Here is a 19,611-nt window from a genome sequence, read left to right as displayed (position 1 = left end):
CTGAGGTATCGTATCGTACCTAACCCGGTAGATTTTGTTGGTTCCAAATGCTGAAAACTGGTGCGCATTTGACTATGTTTATTATTATTTTTTTCTCCTTTGCACTTGTTGGGAGAATATAGTTTAGTCCACTGGCAATTATTGCTTCTCACTATGCGTTTGATATCGACTCTTTTCTGTATTTGCCTTGCCTCTTTGAAAATGATTACTAGCCTCCGTTCAGAATGAAATGGAGGAAAGTTTGCAAAGCGGGGGTCAGAGGTTCAGAACCACCATTTTTCATTACATGGGCTAAAAAGTGAGACTTTTCACCCCCACTTCTTAATTCATTCATCACCACCCTGCAAACTATAGAAGAAACGGGTCCGTCTAACTGCATAAAGAAACACAAAATACAAGGACAACAAAGACTAGAAAACCCATTTATTCATTTCTTTTCAAATAACTATCCTGAAATCTAACATGGTAATCTAAAAGTAAGGAAACAATGAGAGGGCAGATCATACACAAGACAACTAAAATACAATAATTCACAAGTAATGGTACACTAGGAGAATGTTAATAATGTAAAACATCTCGCCTCAATTCATCCGCAGCAGGATCAAGTCAGATAATGCACCAGCGAAATTTCTCCAGATAAATGATCCCAGATGAAACCTATATGCAACGAATATATGGGAAAGTTAAGAGAAATCCACTCAAATATAGCTGCACCCTCACATTTCACATAGTTCTCACAAATAAAAAGCATTGCAAAACTTAGAACTGCTGAAATATATTAACAAGTTCAGAGAAGCTTTAGGGCTTATGAACAGGAACTACCAAAGAAAAATTGCATTCATGTCCTTGTGAGTTAACGTGCTAGTACTGTATCCCATACTTCCACCACTTAAAATTTATGTAATTCCTCTGATTTTAATTCCAATGATGCTACAGTTGACTGAACAATCCTCGTGTGTAGCACCACAGCCCAAATGATGGTTCTAGTCTTTTTAGCCACCGACAATTCAATCCTATCGTGCTGGTGGTTTAAAAGATTAGAAGAATCTCATTTCAATACTATTGTGCACGCACCTCGTTGTTGAGTAGATTAAGAAGTTGCCCTTTGTCAAGTGCATGGTCTTAGTATAATTGAATACTCCTATTAAAATTGGAGAGGTGAGGGAAACTATACACACAAGGACGTGCTCCAAATTTTGTTGAACTACAAACAGCAAGCCCAAAATATCCAGCAGAATAGAGTAGAGAAATTTGTTTCCTTCGTATGTACAGCAACTTACCAATAAATGACGTATCTCCCTTAGTCTGAATAGGTGCTCAGAGCAGCAACAACTGATCCAGTCGTCTCAAATGTTGACGTGACATCTGGGTAGCTTTTCCATGATGTGCTGACTTTGAGAGATGGGTACAACCATTTCTTTACAGAATCTACAAAGGAACTCGAGTCAAACTCCAGGATGGCTTCCCAATCCACCTGCAGACCTTTTGGAATGCTTCCTGTGAACTCCATATTAGCAGCGAGCAGTAATCCAAGCAAAACTATGAATCCAACAACAGCAGTTCCTCTGGAAAGCGGCATGAAATTATACCTGCAAAAATTATCAGCCAAATTAAAGAGAATCATATGCTTCCCTTGACATCAACCAAATAGAAGTTAATATATCTTACCAGTAATATGTCATCCTTAAGATTGCATCTCTCACATTTTCAAGCACATCAAAATCTGTTGACCCATAATTCTCACCACAGTAAGCATCGCAAAGAGCCTGCATAACAGTTTTGTGTTCAACTTAGTCTTAACTAGAACACTATCATTTAAGTCTCAACTTAGTTAAATTTTTTTTTGATGACCGTGGTGTCCAGGCCAGTTTTCACGGACTAGTTAGTTAACTTAATTAGAACACTATTATTTAAATATCAAACAGAAAATACATGTGTGTCTCAAGAACAAATAAACAGAAGAAAGGAGGGGAAAGAAGGGAGCAACACAAACAGAAGTAAGCAACAATAGGAAATTAATGGGCATAGATAAAGCTTCAGTTAGGAACTAAATAGTAGGTCTACAAACAAGTTCAAGTAAGAAATATATGCCAAATCATTTCAGAAAGATTATACTGCACAAAAACCCAGATCATCTCAGGTATAATGCTTACTTCTATGTCCAGACAGGAAAATAGTCAAGGGAAGCATATGATTGTTTCAGTGCTTAGCAAAATCTATTTATAAAAGTGAGAGAATAGTCTGATGAACAGACTCCCAATCTGACTAATATAGGCTTATTGCAAGACTTCACTGATCATCTCCGAGCAGGCACAAGATGAATAAACCATGAAAAACTGTACTATAAGGGGCAGTTTGGTTCGAAGACAAGTAGTACTGGGATTTTTTATGCTGACATCATTTCTTATTGATTGTTTGGTTTGTTGTATTAAAACTAGCAATCTAACATGCATTGCATTATCAAGAATAGTACTGAATAGGGTGTATGACTTATAAGTATAGGAATGGCACTGATATAGTTAATGCCATGGTTTACTATGTATAAGAATAGTATTAAATAGGGTGTATAAGTAATACTGGTATTAGTAGTACATAGGTGAGATTTGAAACCAAACATTGTACTAAAATTTAGTACTAGCATTATTCTACCTAATACACCCTACCAAACGACCTCTAAAGAATTTTTTTGTCTCCTGTTTTACATTGATGTTATATTGCTTTCAAATATCCAAAAACTATGTCATGGAAGTAGAAAATGACTTTCTAGATAATAAATCAAGAGGATACCTCCCAGGCTGATGTCATCTCCACATCAAAGTCGTCCCATCTAGCAGGTGTACAAGGTGTTCTAATTGCAAAGTCGTAACCAATCTCACCCCTGGAAGGAACAACAAAAGTTGACAGGAATAAGAAAAATCAGAACTAGTTTAAGCGATAGTTTACTCAAGTCACCCTCCTTTCCACACACAAAAGGTTGAATTCCAAATAGGTTAGATGGTGTTCTACATTTTCACTACAGTGATCCTTGTTCCTTCAAGACGCTTCCTGATCAGGTAATAAGAAAGGAGGGAAAATTAGAAAAAAGACCCTGATGAGAGAAAATATTCATGAGTAACATACTGTTATACAGTATAAAGAGGACTACATATAAAAAAGTACCCTTCAAGTGCCGTACTGTTACACCAGGTGGCCAACCAAAAGTCTTGACCAACAACTCTGTAAAGATCAGAGCTGGATTCTGCAGCCATTATCTGCAAAGTACAGTTCAGGTGTTGATTACCACCAGAAGAGAAAAAAGGCATGGCACAAAAGTAGTAAACCTAGCAATTGGACACCTAGTTCGATTTCAGAGAGCCATCAGATAACATCTAAGGAAGAAATGTGACCAATATAAAATCAGCCTAATAAAGATTTCTCAATTTGACGGTTTTATTGTCATGGGAAATGCTATAAAGTTGGTATTTTGACATGAACCAGAAAACCAATTATCAACAACCAAAAACTATACACTGTCAAAAAGGCACAACAGTGCAAAAGATGAACTAAGGTCATAAGCAAACAAACTCACTTCTTGCAACTTCTGTTGTTCAGAAAGATCAATTATCCTGTCTTCCTTGTTGCACACGTATTTATTCTCCTTGATAACAGCCTTGGCAACAGTCAAGGTTCTGAACATTGACAGACAATAAGAGCCTTGAGAAAGAGCTAATACAAATAAGAAAGGTTATGCCTTTTGACTGTTAAAAGGAAATTTTATTCATGGCCAGCAGCAAGCTGTTGTAAAGTTTTTTACAAGGGTAGCATCAATTACACATCCTGTAACGAGCTCTAAAGGTCAATCATAGCATCGGTATCATTTGCAGTATCCATGTTACACAAAAAATAATAGTAAAGAAATACATTTGCGCTTAATCAGAAAGGTAAAGCTCTTACCTCTGAGAATTGGGATGGTAGCGAACAACTTTGGCTTGACCGAGAACAAGAGGAGTGTGAGACCCAAATCCAGTATTGAATTCCTCACTATGCAAAAAAAAAAAGAATTCTCAGCAAAAAGTAAAGCTAAAGCGGCACATTAGATCAATATCTTCTTTATAGTAAAGCTAAAGACCTTTCGTGGAGGCCGTTGTTTCAGCTCTATCTATTTTATAGCATCTATCTTCTTTCTTGGGATTTGCATGCCTGACAGCTAAACTCATTTACTCTATTAGATCCTTCACGGTCATATTGTGGGATTTGGGCTAGAGGGTATTTGGTGATCGTTGAATCAATGGTATGATTATGGATTTCGTTGGATTTATTATTCTCCTTTTATCAACTAATGTATTTAGACTTGCGCGTAATGCTCTAACTGCTAGATAATTGGGTAAGTGTATGGATATTTGGTTCGCTCGACAGGTGGTGTTAGCGGGTGCCAGTCATGTCTGGGTGTATTTTGGGATGTGACACATGTCCATCAAACTTATTGATCCTGTAGCATTTCTTGAATTTCTCTACGACTTCTAGAGGGGTATCTCTTCATACACTAGCATCTCGTCGACGTGGTAAGTAGTATGCTATATTCTGGTTATCCTGGCTTAAATACGAATTAATGATTTTAGTCTTAGTCTCTTAGAAGAGCCAAAGTGAAATAGGTCTTTAGTCCTCCAAAATCTTCACCCAAACTTCAAAAGTCATATATGCTAGAATCCTTCTTTTCGTGAGTGCTCCAAATGAGAGTGAAGTACACCAACACAGAAGCTGGGAAATAACTCCATAGAACTAAAGGATCAAATCAAGCAAGTTAAGCAAATTGAGGGAGGTTTTTTTTCATGCTTGAGGTGAAGATAGTGATTCTTATTATCTTTATGTACTAAGAGAATATCATTGTTGATATTAAGAAATAAGAGCTCTTTATCAAAAATAAAAGAAGAGAATATCATTGTGTACTCAATTCAAATCGGAAAGACTTTAGGAAAATGTAGTAGATATTTGTTAAAATGCTGAGACCAAGTATAGATTTCAATGAACTTTAATAACTAACTAAACTTCACTACATTAATAGCAGGTGGAGTACCTTAGCTTGTTAATCCACACCACTGGATCACATGGTTCAGATATTTGTCTCCATTTGACAGCCAATGAGTACAAGTGGTTCCATGACATCATGGAACGTCCAGTTGACCTATCATCAATCAAACTGTATGAAGTAGATGTGTCTGAGGAACTGCTAGTGCTACAACCAGCTCCACCTCTGTTTAAACTAACAGAATTTAGTTTTTCCCTTCTCCTGAGTCTCTTCCCAGACTTTCCTGTGCCTTTAGTTGAGTTTCTCCATTCAGCTTGTAAGGCACGCCAAGCTTTTGAGACTTTTTGTGCTATCTCAATAGCAGCTAATCCTGCCATGCGGTGCTGATAATTGCAAAAATATTCTCAGATTTGGGTGAAAGAATAACAACATTGTGGCAAGCATGTTTGTAGCTAAAGAGCAGCGTATAAATACATATCAAATTAAAAAAGAGAGTTGACTTCACAAAAAATTATGAACTGGCCATCTGCAGTAAAGATATATCATCTTTAAATTGCAAAAAGAAAAGAATATCATCATAAGGTCTAAGAGATACACTAGGAACAATAGATCCTCTTCACTAGATAAGTAAAGAGAAATTTTGATCATGAAAAAGCAACACAAGTTAGAAAGGCACAAATCTAATACTACAGTTTACAACCATTGCACAAACTAACTCAACTAAATAACTACAAAGAGCATCACAGTTAACATCGGAAATTGCTCCACAACATACAGATTACAGAATTAGAGGCTGAAGGGCGAAAGCCAACTGCTTCCTATAAGTGTCTCCCCAAAACTAAAGACAGCCAATCATAAATATGGACTACAGCACAATATGAACCTCTAAATGTTTAACCATTTCCCACGGCATCAGTTATCAATTAAACTTACAGCCTAAAGTATAAAAGACAAAGAAAAGAAGTTGCCAAATTCTCTCTTTTCCTCGGGATGACTAGGCAGATGCTTTACGGCAACAGTGAGAATTGCTAAAGAGATGTCACAGATATCCACTTTGACTCAATAACTTGTCTTCATCCCTTTTTGCACTAGATGAACATCAAAACTTGACATTTTTAGTCTAACATCATTTAGTGGAAAATATTCACATCTATAAGTATTATTATTAGTTGCATGCTATTCATTTTAGACATTTTCACTAGAAATGTAGACTTGACAGTCACCTCAATCTTATTTGACAGAGTGTGTAGAAAGTTATCATTCATAACTGTGGAATATAAAATGCTAAACAGTCTTTAAGATCCCCAGAGCCCATGTAGTGGGATTTCACTGGGTTTGTTGTTGTTATTGTTGTTGTTGTCTTTAAGATCCAAATCTCCCTTTCTGTGCTAAGAGAAGATAGAACACTAGTCCACAAATAGTGAAAATATTCTGTTGACAGATAACCCATAGAGCATTATCTCATTTGTGATGAATTCTCTTCTTTTTTTTCTTTTTCTTTTTTTTCCGATAACCTAATTTGAGATGAATTCCTTAATTTTTATCTTTCATGGAATGTAACTGACTATTGATGGAAAACAAAGAGTGTGTACAGTGAAAGCTGGAGAGGAAACGTCGAGTGTGAAAATGAAGGTAACATTCTTGTACAAGAACTTTCTCTTATTATTGGCATATCAGTTCAAATCCCTCAATTACAAGGCTACCAATACAAACAAAATGTTCTGGTAACATTTTCATATTCTTTTCCTTCAATTATCTCATCATCTATGTTAATATAACTCCAGAGGAAATGTGAAAGCAAAGCATAAAAAGGCATCTAAGAAAGCTACAGGAAATCACAATCAGGTTTCTCAAGGAAAATGTAGAGCTCTGGATTTTTTTTTAAAAAGATCACAGTTAACTTAATATTTAACTCTTTTTAGAATTACCTGGCGCCTATTATGCAAGAAACCAGGGCAATGATACTGGATATTCCTACCGATAGAATCTGCAGCCTGTAGAAGGGCAGTTTTTTGCTTGGTGAAAGTAAATTCTTGCTTTCTTTGCTTTCCCTTTTTCAAAGATTCTTTTAAAGGAGGTTGCCTGTAGACCTTTTCGCAAACATTTTTTGGGTGCAGCCTTTTGCACCAATACTCCTGAGAACAGAAGGAACGAAAAAGTAAGAATTGAGAACTAAGCATTTGAGACAAGAAATTCACTGCCAACAAAAGCACTTTTCAGATGACAGTTCACTTCATAGAGGTATCTACCACTTTAGATCCGAGATTTACAAAAATTGATTATTAGCCCCTAAGATTAATGAAATGATCCCACATATCTGTCAAGAAACCATCATTTCAAATCAAAGGTTTTCCCATGACAGTTCACTTTGTAAAAGGTATCACCCTGGACCCTCCAGGTGTATAAAAGTGATTAAAGCACTGTTAGGTTTATGAACTGGAGACTACACATCATTCAAGAAAACTGTCACTGATATCTGCATGTTGTCCCTTCATTGATTATTTTTCCTGACTGGAATCAATAACTTTGTTCTATCCATATGGGTACCCGTGACTTTTTGCAGAACTTTTAGTATTTTCCAGACTCAGCACAAGGTAACCACACCCATTCGACATGGATCAGCAAAAGAACATTGGCAACTAACTATGAAGGAACAATATGCACCAAATAAAGCACATAGTTAAAGTGCAAGCAATGTCTGCAGTAGCAACTCAGTGAAAGCAACCTTTATGTTTCTAGATTGTCCTTGTATCCATTGTCACTCTACTCATGATAAAGTAATTGCGCAATGAAGCTGTTGTAGCAATCTTATGAGACTAATGGTTGAGAAGATATTAAATATCACTTCCCAACCATTTAGCGGGGGTTAAGGAAATGATGGGGGCTCTAAAAAAGGGTTTGAAGCCTAAAAGGGATAACTCTACATAATAGAGTATGAGCATGTTAAATGATATGGTAAAATGTCCAATTACTTTGACAGAGCTGTAGTGATTTCAGGGTCAAATCCTTCAGGTAAGCTTATAATCGAATTTAAACTTCTTTCATTCTCCAAATTCTCTGCTAACCTTCAAAGTTCTGCGTAATTCCCACCAGATAGTACTTTTTGCTATAACTTCAAACTTCAAACTTCATTCCTTTTCCCAATTCTCTCAGAAAGAGGTGGTACAGAGGCTACCAGAATATTCCGTTTTGTTTTTAATGAGTGGTGCTATCAAAAAATAACCAAGCAATATATTCTCTTTTTAAACATTACCTTGAAAAGGGGATCGATATCTCCATCAATATCAAACCAAGAAAATTCGCTGTTGATCTTTGACGCTGTGTATAATGCAATTTCTTTCTGCAAGAGAAAAATATTGAAAAGCAAAACATAAGCTATTCAAACTGAAATAGAAATTGCACAAAAAATTACAGAGATAGAGAGATCAATTGGTGTCTCATGATAATGGCTGCACCTGAAAGCCATATTGTCGCAGGCAGGAAGCAGAAGGTTGTTCACAAGACTATTAAATGGTACGGGAAGGAAAAGCTTACTTTACCGGATGTGTAATGGTAAAGTGAAAAAAACACTAGCCAACTCAACTGGGCTCACAAGCTAGCATCTGTCAGCTCGAGCTTTTGGTAGGGACATTTGTGCTAGGTTTGAATTTGCTAGACGCCTAAAACCCAACCATAATCAAGCTTAAACCAAGCCACGCTTGGCTTTGTTAACCATCTGCCACTTCGACCCACACTGTCCAACAGTGGCTTAACGGAACAAAAAGACGATCAGAAATTTAGCCAATGTTTGGACAATTTGTGGGAAAATGTAAAATTGCTAAATTTCTGACTACTAACTTAAGTAAATGGAAAATTGCAACTACTAAAATGGCTAACTACCCCAAAATGACAAATCTAAAATTTGAAATCTGAGCTGTCCAATTGAGAATTGAGACACATTCCAGCAAGGTAAAAGCTAAAAAGCTAGACAGTTAAGAAAATGCCAAGACTTAGAAAGCAAAAAGAAAATAGTGCAACACAAAAGAAAACAATATTTAGTACAGGCATAACATCGAACCAGCTTGATGGACGGAAATCTGGCATATACTTATTTACCTGATAGAACGCCAAGCATTGAAGCACAAACTTTTCCATAGAATCTAATTCAAGATCTAAAGCAGCATCATAGTCCTTCACCTACAGCATAAATTCAGAATCAATAATCTGAAATTGAAGACAACCACCTTAAAATATTTAAGAATACTCAAAGTCACAGGAGACAAGTTTGAAAACGCCCATACTGCTTCTTTATATAATCCAATAGCATGATAGCAAGAAGCTCGTAGATACAAGCATTCAATGTTTGCGCTATCAATAGCCAACCCCATTGATAAATCTTTTATAGCATTCCTGTAACAGCAAATATAGGAAGTTAAGTCCTGCTACATTTTTCGTAAAAAGAGGATTATATATAGCAAATTTGACAAAAAAGAGAGGGGGGGGAGGGGAGAACTCAAGACAGCAAAATATTTCAGAAGTATGTACCTATGCTCTCCCATTCCATGAAGTAACAGCCCGCGCAGGTGATATGCTTTCGCGTACCTTCCAACGAAAAAGGGTAAATAGAGGATGGATTATCAGCTATATTCCTATTTGAGGATAGGTTTTGTACTTCACCATTCAAATACTCAAGACTAGATATTTATCGGTGAAAAAGATGTAAATATTGAGATCCTCAGTAATCACCTCCCATCTATTTGCAAAATCTGATGAAGGCATTCCAAGGCCTTCTCTGAATTTGCTAGGTCTTGATAAAACTGCACCAAAGATAAAGATTCTTCAATAATCTATACATCATTAGAATAATATCTTCAAAGAGATCTCATTGTTTTGCCCACATTTAAGATAAGTGAAGAAACTCAACCAATCAAGAACTAGTTTAGAGCAGCTCCCGAATCTTAGAAATTTTAAACTTATGGCAATAGATATTCCGTAAACATCTAATTTGATTATGTAAATTAATAATATCTACCAGCTAATCAGGAGACCCTATCTGAAAATGCAACAAAAGCTATTACAATAAATGTGCATTGCACCCAGAAGATGAACGCTCACACAATATCTGAAAACAGAGAGCTAGGCTCTCCATCACTGGTTAAGCAGTAGAATGTCTGCTTGCCATTTAAATCCTGATTCTTGAATTTCTTAACTTACATGGAGAAGTATATATTTACCTCAACCTTGAGTTCCAGATACCGGTGAAAAAAGAGACAAACAAAAACAAGAACTTGGTAAAAGAAAATTCTCGAAGTCAAAAGGCAACTTCATCATCAAGAGACTCTATAGCATCAGCACTACCAATAGAAGTATTAGGATTCCACTTGGCAGGAAAAATAGCATTAAGAGTATTCAGCATATATTCAGAGATACCTGTGCTAGATGTGCCCAAGCCTCGAGGAAATTCCTTTCAATTTGGATTGCTTTCTTATGTGCCTCCTCAGCCTTTCTATATTCTCCTAGAGAGGATAAGGCCAAGCCCTGATAATTTTCCAATTTTTTTCCGACCAGCATTATATCAGTATTTATCCAACAAAAAATTTCTCAAACTCACGCGGATAAACATTGTTAGCTCATTCTACAACAATTAGTCGACTCAAGGTCATAGACTCACCAAATACGTATACGCAGATTTGTTATCCTTATCGAACTTTACACATGTAGAGAGGTCTTCAACAGCACCTTTGAAATCTTTAAACTTAAAATTGACAATTCCTGCACTAATTAAGGAGAGTTAGTGACTCCCATGTTAGATTGAACAGACTTTGTCCAATCAAATGATCTTTTATGAAATCTCAAGAAATTATGGAACAGTCCGCTAGAGGTCATTCATTGCAAAATAGTTACAAGATGAAACCACCTATGGGCCTCACTAACTAATCTCAGTCTTGTAAAGATGAAAGTGAACCTTAATACATTGGAAGTTTCAAATTACATGCACAAAATCTATCAGTCATAAAATGTATGTTGCTATTTTATGTCAAACTACTTTAACAGCATAAATCCAATTGTTCATAGTAAATGGAAGAGTTCAGTCTCGTCACCTCTTTCATGTAATATATCGGCAGAGTCTGGCTCAAACTCCAACGCTTTGGTCAAGTCTGTAATTGCCTGGTGTAAAATCATTTTGTTTAGATACACCAATATCAATCATACTACTATTACTGTGAAACCAAACATTTTAGGGAGTAAAAAACATTTAACCGTAACTACTATCACTCTCCATGGGATAATTGGAGCAAAACAAAACTAAAACTAACTCATCAGAGTGTTAAAATTATGTTCTAGACTAGACTACCAAGAAACTCCCATGATCAAAAGCATGCAGCTGAATAATTTTATGGTCGTGATTCCATTTTAGAATTTAACTTTCATGGGAAGATGGTCATAAGTTGTGATATAGCTCAAGCCTTAGTTAGACCATCCAAAGACATATCATCTTCCATCATTAACTCTGTAAGCTACCACAATCTGAAGGAAAATAACCAAGTGCATCTTGATAATATCCCTAGTGGTCTAAATGGAGTCTGATTGCTATTAATGAAAAAATTAGTTTCAGAATCTGATGGCACAAGTGATAAAATTCAGTAATTCCACATCATTTACACTACACATCACATCCACGGAAGAGATCATTGAAAGTTGACTTTGAAAAAAAAATATTGCAGAAAAGAATACCCTGAAGACAAAACCCAAAAGATAGCTCAATAAATAGACAAATACGAATTTCATACCTCAACAGATTCACCTAAAGCAGCACGGGCTTGCCCTCTGCGTTTCCAGGCCTCACCAGCAGATGGATTTGACTGTATAGCCTGAAAGGCAGATGGTAAATATTTACAACAGGGGTTGAAGTATTACCTCAATTGGTACTTAAATGGCCAAATCAATGCAAACCTTTGTAAAATCAGAGATAGCTGCATCAAGTTCTCTTTGAAATGCCAACGCTGTTCCCCTGCCGATAAGTGCCTCCGGGTACATTGGATCTTGTTCTAGTATCTGTGTTATAGATAGAAGAGAAGAAGCTCCGTAAGTAAGTTCAGCATGCCACACACAAGTCTTCCGTTGAATCCATAATCAAACATGAAAAAGGGTAAAATAAAGCACAAGGTACATCTAGCAAACAAAACTAGTAAAATATCGAAGAGTGGTAAGGCTAATGCTAACCTGGTCAAAGATGGATACAGCATTACCATATTTTCCTTCGTTAACCTGAAATCACCAAAAATATTGTTTCACTTCTATGTTTGTACAGGATGACGAGTAATAACAACTATTACTACGCTTCAATACCAAGCAAGTCATAGCCGACTAGATGAATCCTCGTTGACCATATTTCTCAATTAAATACGATGAATACATGTAAATATAGTGTCTTAACAGGAAGATCGAGGAAAAAATATCTTTACCTACAAATATATACTTACGAAGAGGAAGTGAATATTGCTAGTCAAGACATGGGAATAGAAAGAAACAGTTTAACTCAATTCCTGGTTAATTACATCCACTGAATCTCCAAATGGGTGCAATCTCTTTTGAAACTTCTTTCGGGCTAAGTTGCTCGGACTCGGGTGCGGGTGCCCAATACGGGTGCGGATCTAGAGGTCGGACCCTCTATGATCTAAATTTTAAGATTTAGGGATAAGGATCCATGTATGGAAACGAATGTGGGGATTTGGCTAAAGATAATTCAAAATATCTAAAATAGAGTTATAAAACCTAAAATTATGAGATTATGTGGAAAACTTGAGGAGAAAATATTTGATCAAGAGGAGAATCTTGGAAGGAGATAAAAGGAAAGGGGGTAACAATAGAAATTTATATATACAAGGTATTCCATTTTCTTCAATTTCACATTAGTTTTTGTTTTGATTACAGAAATCATTGAATCTGTCCAGAATTTCTCCCTCGAATTTGTTCAGAGTATCCAAAACTGGTTGACCATATCGGGTACGGATCCCACACCCAAGTGTAGAGTCCGAGCAACTTAGCTTTCAGGTAAGTCATGTGTTCGCTTTGCTAGTTTCCATCCAACATACTAATTAGGCACAATTTTCACTAAAAATGGCGTTGCTGCTCAACTTACAAAGTTAAAATATTTCTTGTTTAAGAAAAAAAAAAAAAAAAAAGAAACTGTTGTTGCAGGATAAAAATATATGGATTAACCTTAATATTTCGAATTGTATTTATTATCACAGAGATGATTGATCTTGTTAAGAATATTCTGTAATTAAGGACTTAGATAAAGAAATATGTATAGGAGATCAGGGAATATTACATAACAACAACATATCCAGTGTAATTCCACAAGTAGGTTTGGGAAGGGTGGTGTGTACGCAGACCTTACCCCTGCCTTGTGAAGGTAGAGTGGTTGTTTCCGATAGACCCTCGGCTCAAGTAAAGCATTTCAAAGCAGGTTTGAAAAGGAGATACAGTTGTGAAGAATTCATGTCGGAAATAATGGAGAAAAGAACAATAACAACAACAAAATAATAATACGATAATTGAAGCAAAGGAAACAATATGTAGTAATAAAAATCGAAGAATAATATAATAGAAGAGTAATAACAATAATACTAATATGGAAAAGAAAGGGCAGCCAACAGGTAATTTGTTCCAAACTATCATCATGCCTCTCCAACATGACAGCGAGACAATGCTCGACTAATCATTTCTACCCAATACTTCTTCAACCAACACCTACCTCTCCTCAGACCCACCATAGACAACCTCTCTCACACCTCCTCACTGGAACATATGTGCATCTCCTCTTCACGTATCCGAACCATCTCAGCCTCGCATCCCCCTTTCCGCTACCAACAAATATTAATCCGGGAAATTCAATCTTCCTATATTATATCATATGTAAACACTATTTAAACTTCATTAGCTTGAGAGAATAGCAAACTGAGCATTTTTTACGATTCTCATCCTTGCTTTCTTGTGATACAAACTTCCTTCCCCTATGACAGTTCGCCAACAATTTTCTTCTCCTCTTCGGTTCTACTGAAGACAACTTTGAGCATATCGTCTACCAACTAATCTAGTAGGTGTTTCACATTGTTTTTCACATTCATATCATACTTGCATTACAAATTATGCACAAATTCATTATCTTAGACTGGTAAAACCAATTGCATGCGTACAACTAAGGAAAGGCCTTACAAAAAAAACAATGGCACTTGAGAGATAGACCCTTTACCACAGGAATAAAACTACAGTTGGATTTCATTGAGTATTTATAATCAAGATGGTTATAGATTGTCTTAAAGCTCAAATAATTGTCAACAAATACATTCAGATATATGGCAATGGTTGATACTCTCACTCAGCAACTAAAATTGCACGTGTTGGTCTTTCCATTTCTATGGCGACCGCGCTCCACTAGTTCCTTCATCAGTCATCAGTTAGACATGAACAAAGAAGAGTCTAAAGTAGTGTTTCGACAAGGCCGATCATTTATGGTCTTAAGCAGTCTCATAAAGCATAGTTTGATCTGTTTTACTCTATTTCCTTACAACCTTATAGCCTTCAAGGTATTATACAACTTAAACAATATCACACCAGTCATTTTAAGACTAGGCACTTGTAGAAACATAAAATACATCCTAACCATCAAGTTTCCACGTCCAATATCATAAGGGAAGTATCCACCTGATATATTAGAAGAAACAAGGTATACTAGATTGCAAACTTATTGATACCTCTATGGATCGAAGTGTTAAGACTTGTTTTGGATGGATATCTCTAGGAGGTCTGGATCAATATTGAAGAAATGCTGGCAAACTCAAGTATTTCACAATTGCATGACACAACATCTAATTGGTTGCTAGTGTGATTAACCAGTCTCTCCAGGCTCCTTGTGAAATGCCATAATCTGCATTCTACCTACATCAAGGGATTTTCGAGACAACTACTATTGCATTACAACAGCATACACATATAAGTTCTGGATATTCTAATGTAAAATGGGTAAGAAGTTCCTCAGATAAATGATCCAATTTAGAAACACAACATTTTAAATCATGATAATCTATGTTGCTCGGACTCTTCAAAAATTTCGACGGGTGCATGTCGGATTCGCCAAAAGTAGTGCATTTTTGGAAAGTCTGACACGGGTGCGGCATCAAAGTGAAGAGTCCACGCAACTAAGGTGATAATCTAATCTCTTGGAAAAGTAAGCAACGAGACGTGATAGTCAGATCAATTGCAAAGCAGAATATCAAGCCATGATCTCAACCACATCAAGCCGCACTACTTACTGTTTCAAATCTTGTGTTTGACAAAAAAACATGCACACAGAGCTAGATTGTCAATTTACCATCATTCTTTTGAATAACAATGGTGTCAGAACCAACCTACAGGCATCTCAAGTAGTCTAGTGGGTATCTACATCCTCCTATCGGTGCAAATACCGAATAACTCTGTCCACCACAGCTTAGGGGGCATAGGAAAGAAAATACACCCTACTAGATTGAAGAAATAATCAAGCTAAACATTCCCACAATTCTCTTCTTCCTTTTTGTTTTTAATGTCACTATAGTGCGGAGTTGTGCGACTAGAGAGAGAAAGAATCACTATGACGGGTAATCACAAACCTTTTTTGACATCTTAAGTTTAAACAAAGCAAAACATGCAATCAAGCACACTGCAAATATGTACTTAACTCCATAAATTTAACACGTAAGAGTTAGAGATTAAAATTTAGTAACTGAAGAAAACGAGTTCTAATCATAGAGCTTAGTTGACCCAAGCTTTGAACAGATGCAGTATCTTCCAGTTAAGTTCACAAAATTAAAAGTGGAGTGTAATCAGCAAATCACAACTGAAATAAGCAAAGTGAACACAAAAGACATGAAAACTGCAGTAGAAAGCCTTTCCTGCTATGCATGAGCATGATATCCCAGTACCTAGCAGATATATCAAGAAAAAATTCATCTCTCTACTTAATTTGAGAGAAAATAATCTCACAAATTGAGTCATGAAGCTGATCTTTCACATATATTTGAAGTTACAAATGTATTGTTATTTGTATTTCAATAAAGACGAATAGCATATTTATGATCAACCGCACTAACAGGAATTATCAATAGATGGAATAATTTTTCCTGTCTTCATTGTAATATCACAGGATAGGCAGTGTACCTGTGCTATTCCCCTTGATAATCGGAAATCAACATTAATGGACTTGGTTTTGTTAACCCTGGTAACACAGAATTTTTTGTTTCTCTTGCCTTCATCACTCAATTCAACACGAACATCACATTTATTATTCAACTGACTGAGAATTTCCTGCAACTCATTTGGTTCTGACTGTTCACTTGATTCACTAGTTACTGCAGATGATTTCCCACTGTCTTCAGATATATCACTTAACTCACTGCAAACCAGAGATGGATAGCCCAATTTTTTGCAATTGTTGTTGGTTCTATTTGCTTGTCTCTCATGCAATTCCTTTGGTTCACATTCAATCTTCTTATGCTTTTTGGCATTATTACTTGAGGAATTTTGTAGAACAGAGCTATTATTTGATTTCTCAGAGCTTTCCAACATCCCACTGCTGCATGTTTTAAGTTTCCTATCCGAGGCCTTACTAATATCACAAGTTTCACCAGATTTGGTAGAAAGTAGAGGCCCAGTGTTGGACTCAGGGCCAGATGACTGCACCGAATGATTGTTGCTGGCAACTGCGGTGTTCTGCTTTGCAATTTTGAGCAGCTCTTTAAGCTCTAACAGTTGCTTTAAGTCTGCAGACTGATGAACTGCATGTTCATACCCTTGCTCCCAAATTAGAAGAGCTTCCTCTTTCTTACCAAGAGCAGATAATGCACGTCCTAAACAACAAGTATCAAGTAACTTTGTTACATAATGCTTCAAACTCAAAATCGGTTTAGCACAAAACTGCCAGTTTTTAAAGCTTTAAGAATATTGAAATTTCTGCAGCATATTCTAGAACCACATCTAGGGAAAATCCACAGTATCCACACAAGAATATTGTCAATACAAATTCTTATATCATTATTTCAAGGGCTATGTTACACACAAGAGACAAAAATGTATTTGATCTTTTTATCTGATCAAAGTTGTTGCCATGATACAAGGATGTCACATGTTCCTGCCGTGGAAATAGCCTTTTAGAGAAAAGGTACTTAAGGCACTAAGGCTGCGTACAATAGACACAATATGGTCAAACCCTTCCCTGTACCCCGCGAGCATAGAACTCAACCATCTGCCTCTGAATGTAAATCTTGAGGCAGTAAGATCCGTAATAGAAGTAGCAAATGACACTTCCATCCCAATTATTCTATTTCTCGGTGACCTGTTGGAAGTTATTTACTTTATCAGCTTAACATATGATTCATTTGTGTAACTAAGTTTTTCTACATATGCATACAGCGGTGTTAACTCATAAAGACCAACGCTGATAACACATCCACAAATCTACTTTATTTTATCCTGTCTAATAGGTCCACTCACTGAGAAAATTGGGGAATCAACTACCAACGCGGTGACAATGCCACAGTTCAAACTAGAAAACTATACAAACTATTATGAAGTGTTTTGGACAGCCTATTCATGCATTGAACTTCTTCAGTAGTCAATCCAAGCAGGGTAGTCCTCCAGAACACAGAGAACAACCTTAACCATTCAGCGAGTGATACTAGCATACCAAATTCATCATATTTTTGTATCATTGTATGAACTGAACTGAAGTACATCCCTAGAAAGGATAACCGTAGAACACTTTTCCATTAATATAAGTGACTTCCTATAAGAACATAGGTGTCTCAAAACTATGTTTGGTCCAAGGAAAGGAGGGGAAAGGAAGCACATCAATTTACTCTTCACCTGAAACTACTTATCGTTGTCTTTAGGTTGTCTGTTATTGGCATCGAGGGGCCAAAGCATCCTGGATGCGCCTCTCCCTGAGATTAATCGAGTTCATGTGTCATTTGCTTTGTAAACTTTGTCAATTATTCTACAGAAACTCAGCAAGATCACCTACGGAAACCATGTTATGACACCACAAACTTTATTATGACTTTCCTTCTCCTAATTGATAAGGTTTATTAGACATCTCACGACATCACACTATCAAAGGAAGCAAATTTGATGGAACAAAAAGTAAGGTCAACAATTAAATAAATTTTCTCCCCTTCCACTAAATCTTGAATGATTATGTAAATATCTCCTCTTATCCTACCAGGGTGATGGAATAATCATCTTATTCCCTCCTTTATTTTCCATCCCTTCCCTTTATACCCCAACCAAACATAGTGTATTTTAAAGTTAAAGTCATTTCAAAAATATAATCTAAGACCACTATAGGATACAGAAAGCAAGTCCAATATGACCTTTATCAAGCTTAAAATAGCTTCTCACATACACACTTCATTTAAAGCTAACCCTTATTTTGGCGCATACTTGACAATGGTCGTAAATTGTAGGACATCAATGGAGAGGTGTGACCGTTCACTAGCTTTACAAGAGCTTCATCCTACTCCTCGAAATTGCCAATGGTGCATGTTTGTTGAAAACCAGAAAAATTTACTCAATTATAGCCAATCACCTAAATTGGAACAAGAACCCTAAGATTGTAAATTCAGAGTAGCACAGTTGACTTCGCAGGCCTATAGGGATTAGGATGCCTGACCACAACACATCCATATTCAAAATTGACATTCCAAATGCAATTGAAAACGTCTAAATTCTCTTTCGCATTTCTTACACACGGTAAAAACAGTTAATTGGAAATGCAAGGATAAAATGAACCGAACCTTTAAATATATAAGCTTGAAGAAGCTTAGGATCGAGCTGAAGTGCCTTATCACAATCCTTAATTACATGCTTGTGAAGCTCCAATTGGCTATAGCAAAACGCTCGGTTACTGAAACAAAACAAAAAAAGAATTGACCACATTATAAATTCAGAAAAATAAATCAGTTCATTCATAAATCTCCAAAAATCTATATACAAAGAGGAAAACAGAAGATGGAACAGTGAAAAACGTAACGTACCAGATATCTTGAATGACGCAAGTTTGAGCAAGAAGTGAATCGAGAATTCGAATTGCTTTGGACCACTCCTTAGAGCTACAAAGCTTCGCTAGTTCAATCCTATCACTAACTGTTGACGCCATCGCCGGCGGCTCAAATGGATCGGAAGCAGCTCAATTGATGCGATTGATTTTTATTTTTTCCTTTCAGTTGTGTTGTGAGCTTCTGAATTTCTGATCTTGCGGCTGTAAAACTGTTTTTTTTTTTTTTTTTTCGTGGGTGTTTTACGATGTGGTGGTAGTGAAGGGAGGGGTAGAAAGGAGAAAAAAAAAATCTGAAAGAGGAAACTGAGAGGAAAGAGAGATGCTTAAGGGCTTTGAGGGAAGTGATAATAAAGAGATTAATTATGGATGACACGTGTTTAATTGACCGCGTTAGCTATTGGCTCCAATGCTCTTTTGTCTCTCACACACAGTTTCTCCCCAAAATTTGACCACTACTCAAGATCCTTGAGATTCAGTGAATTTTTTAAAAATTTAGTGAATTTTGAAAACATAATGTGTGAGACAAATA

At 36.4% G+C, this 19,611-nt stretch overlaps 1 protein-coding gene across 2 annotated transcripts; it reads right to left on the bottom strand.

Annotated features, from left to right (window-relative positions):
• Window positions 1–408: 408 nt before the first annotated feature.
• LOC125822917 (suppressor of RPS4-RLD 1) lies at window positions 409–19,316 on the bottom strand. 2 transcript variants are annotated; one of them, XR_007442669.1, is made up of 25 exons: window positions 19,060–19,316; window positions 18,820–18,929; window positions 16,187–16,875; window positions 12,209–12,253; window positions 11,939–12,040; window positions 11,776–11,856; window positions 11,086–11,152; window positions 10,656–10,756; window positions 10,415–10,522; window positions 9,731–9,801; window positions 9,530–9,586; window positions 9,286–9,394; window positions 9,101–9,181; window positions 8,259–8,345; window positions 6,934–7,140; window positions 5,054–5,388; window positions 3,934–4,020; window positions 3,569–3,668; window positions 3,160–3,251; window positions 3,007–3,045; window positions 2,788–2,878; window positions 1,669–1,766; window positions 1,281–1,589; window positions 1,075–1,141; window positions 409–657 (listed from the first exon to the last, which is right to left on the bottom strand). XR_007442669.1 is itself a non-coding variant. In XM_049502380.1 (24 exons), the coding sequence occupies exons 1-23, from the start codon at window positions 19,179–19,181 to the stop codon at window positions 1,301–1,303; spliced, it is 3,168 nt and encodes a 1,055-aa protein (XP_049358337.1). In that variant the 5' UTR covers window positions 19,182–19,316; the 3' UTR covers window positions 409–657; window positions 1,281–1,300. The 2 variants fall into 2 exon arrangements, 1 of the variants encoding a protein (XP_049358337.1); XM_049502380.1 differs by lacking the exon at window positions 1,075–1,141.
• Window positions 19,317–19,611: the final 295 nt, after the last annotated feature.

This window comes from Solanum verrucosum, unplaced genomic scaffold, assembly GCF_900185275.1.
Source record: "Solanum verrucosum unplaced genomic scaffold, falcon-dt-bn FXZP01000103.1, whole genome shotgun sequence".
In the NCBI taxonomy this organism is placed as follows: domain Eukaryota; kingdom Viridiplantae; phylum Streptophyta; class Magnoliopsida; order Solanales; family Solanaceae; genus Solanum; species Solanum verrucosum.
The sequence above is the reverse complement of the archived record's forward strand: the minus strand, read 5'-3'. Positions and strand labels throughout refer to the sequence as shown.

What these genes read in the sequence shown, in the direction of transcription:
- LOC125822917 (XM_049502380.1), bottom strand. Translation starts at nt 19,181, where the DNA reads ATGGCGTCAACAGTTAGTGATAGGATTGAACTAGCGAAGCTTTGTAGC. An exon ending in AATCTGCGTATACGTATTTG is followed by an intron (nt 10,523 to 10,655) that starts GTGAGTCTATGA and finishes GAAAATTATCAG; the next exon opens with GGCTTGGCCTTATCCTCTCT. An exon ending in AACAGTACGGCACTTGAAGG is followed by an intron (nt 3,046 to 3,159) that starts GTACTTTTTTAT and finishes TTACCTGATCAG; the next exon opens with GAAGCGTCTTGAAGGAACAA.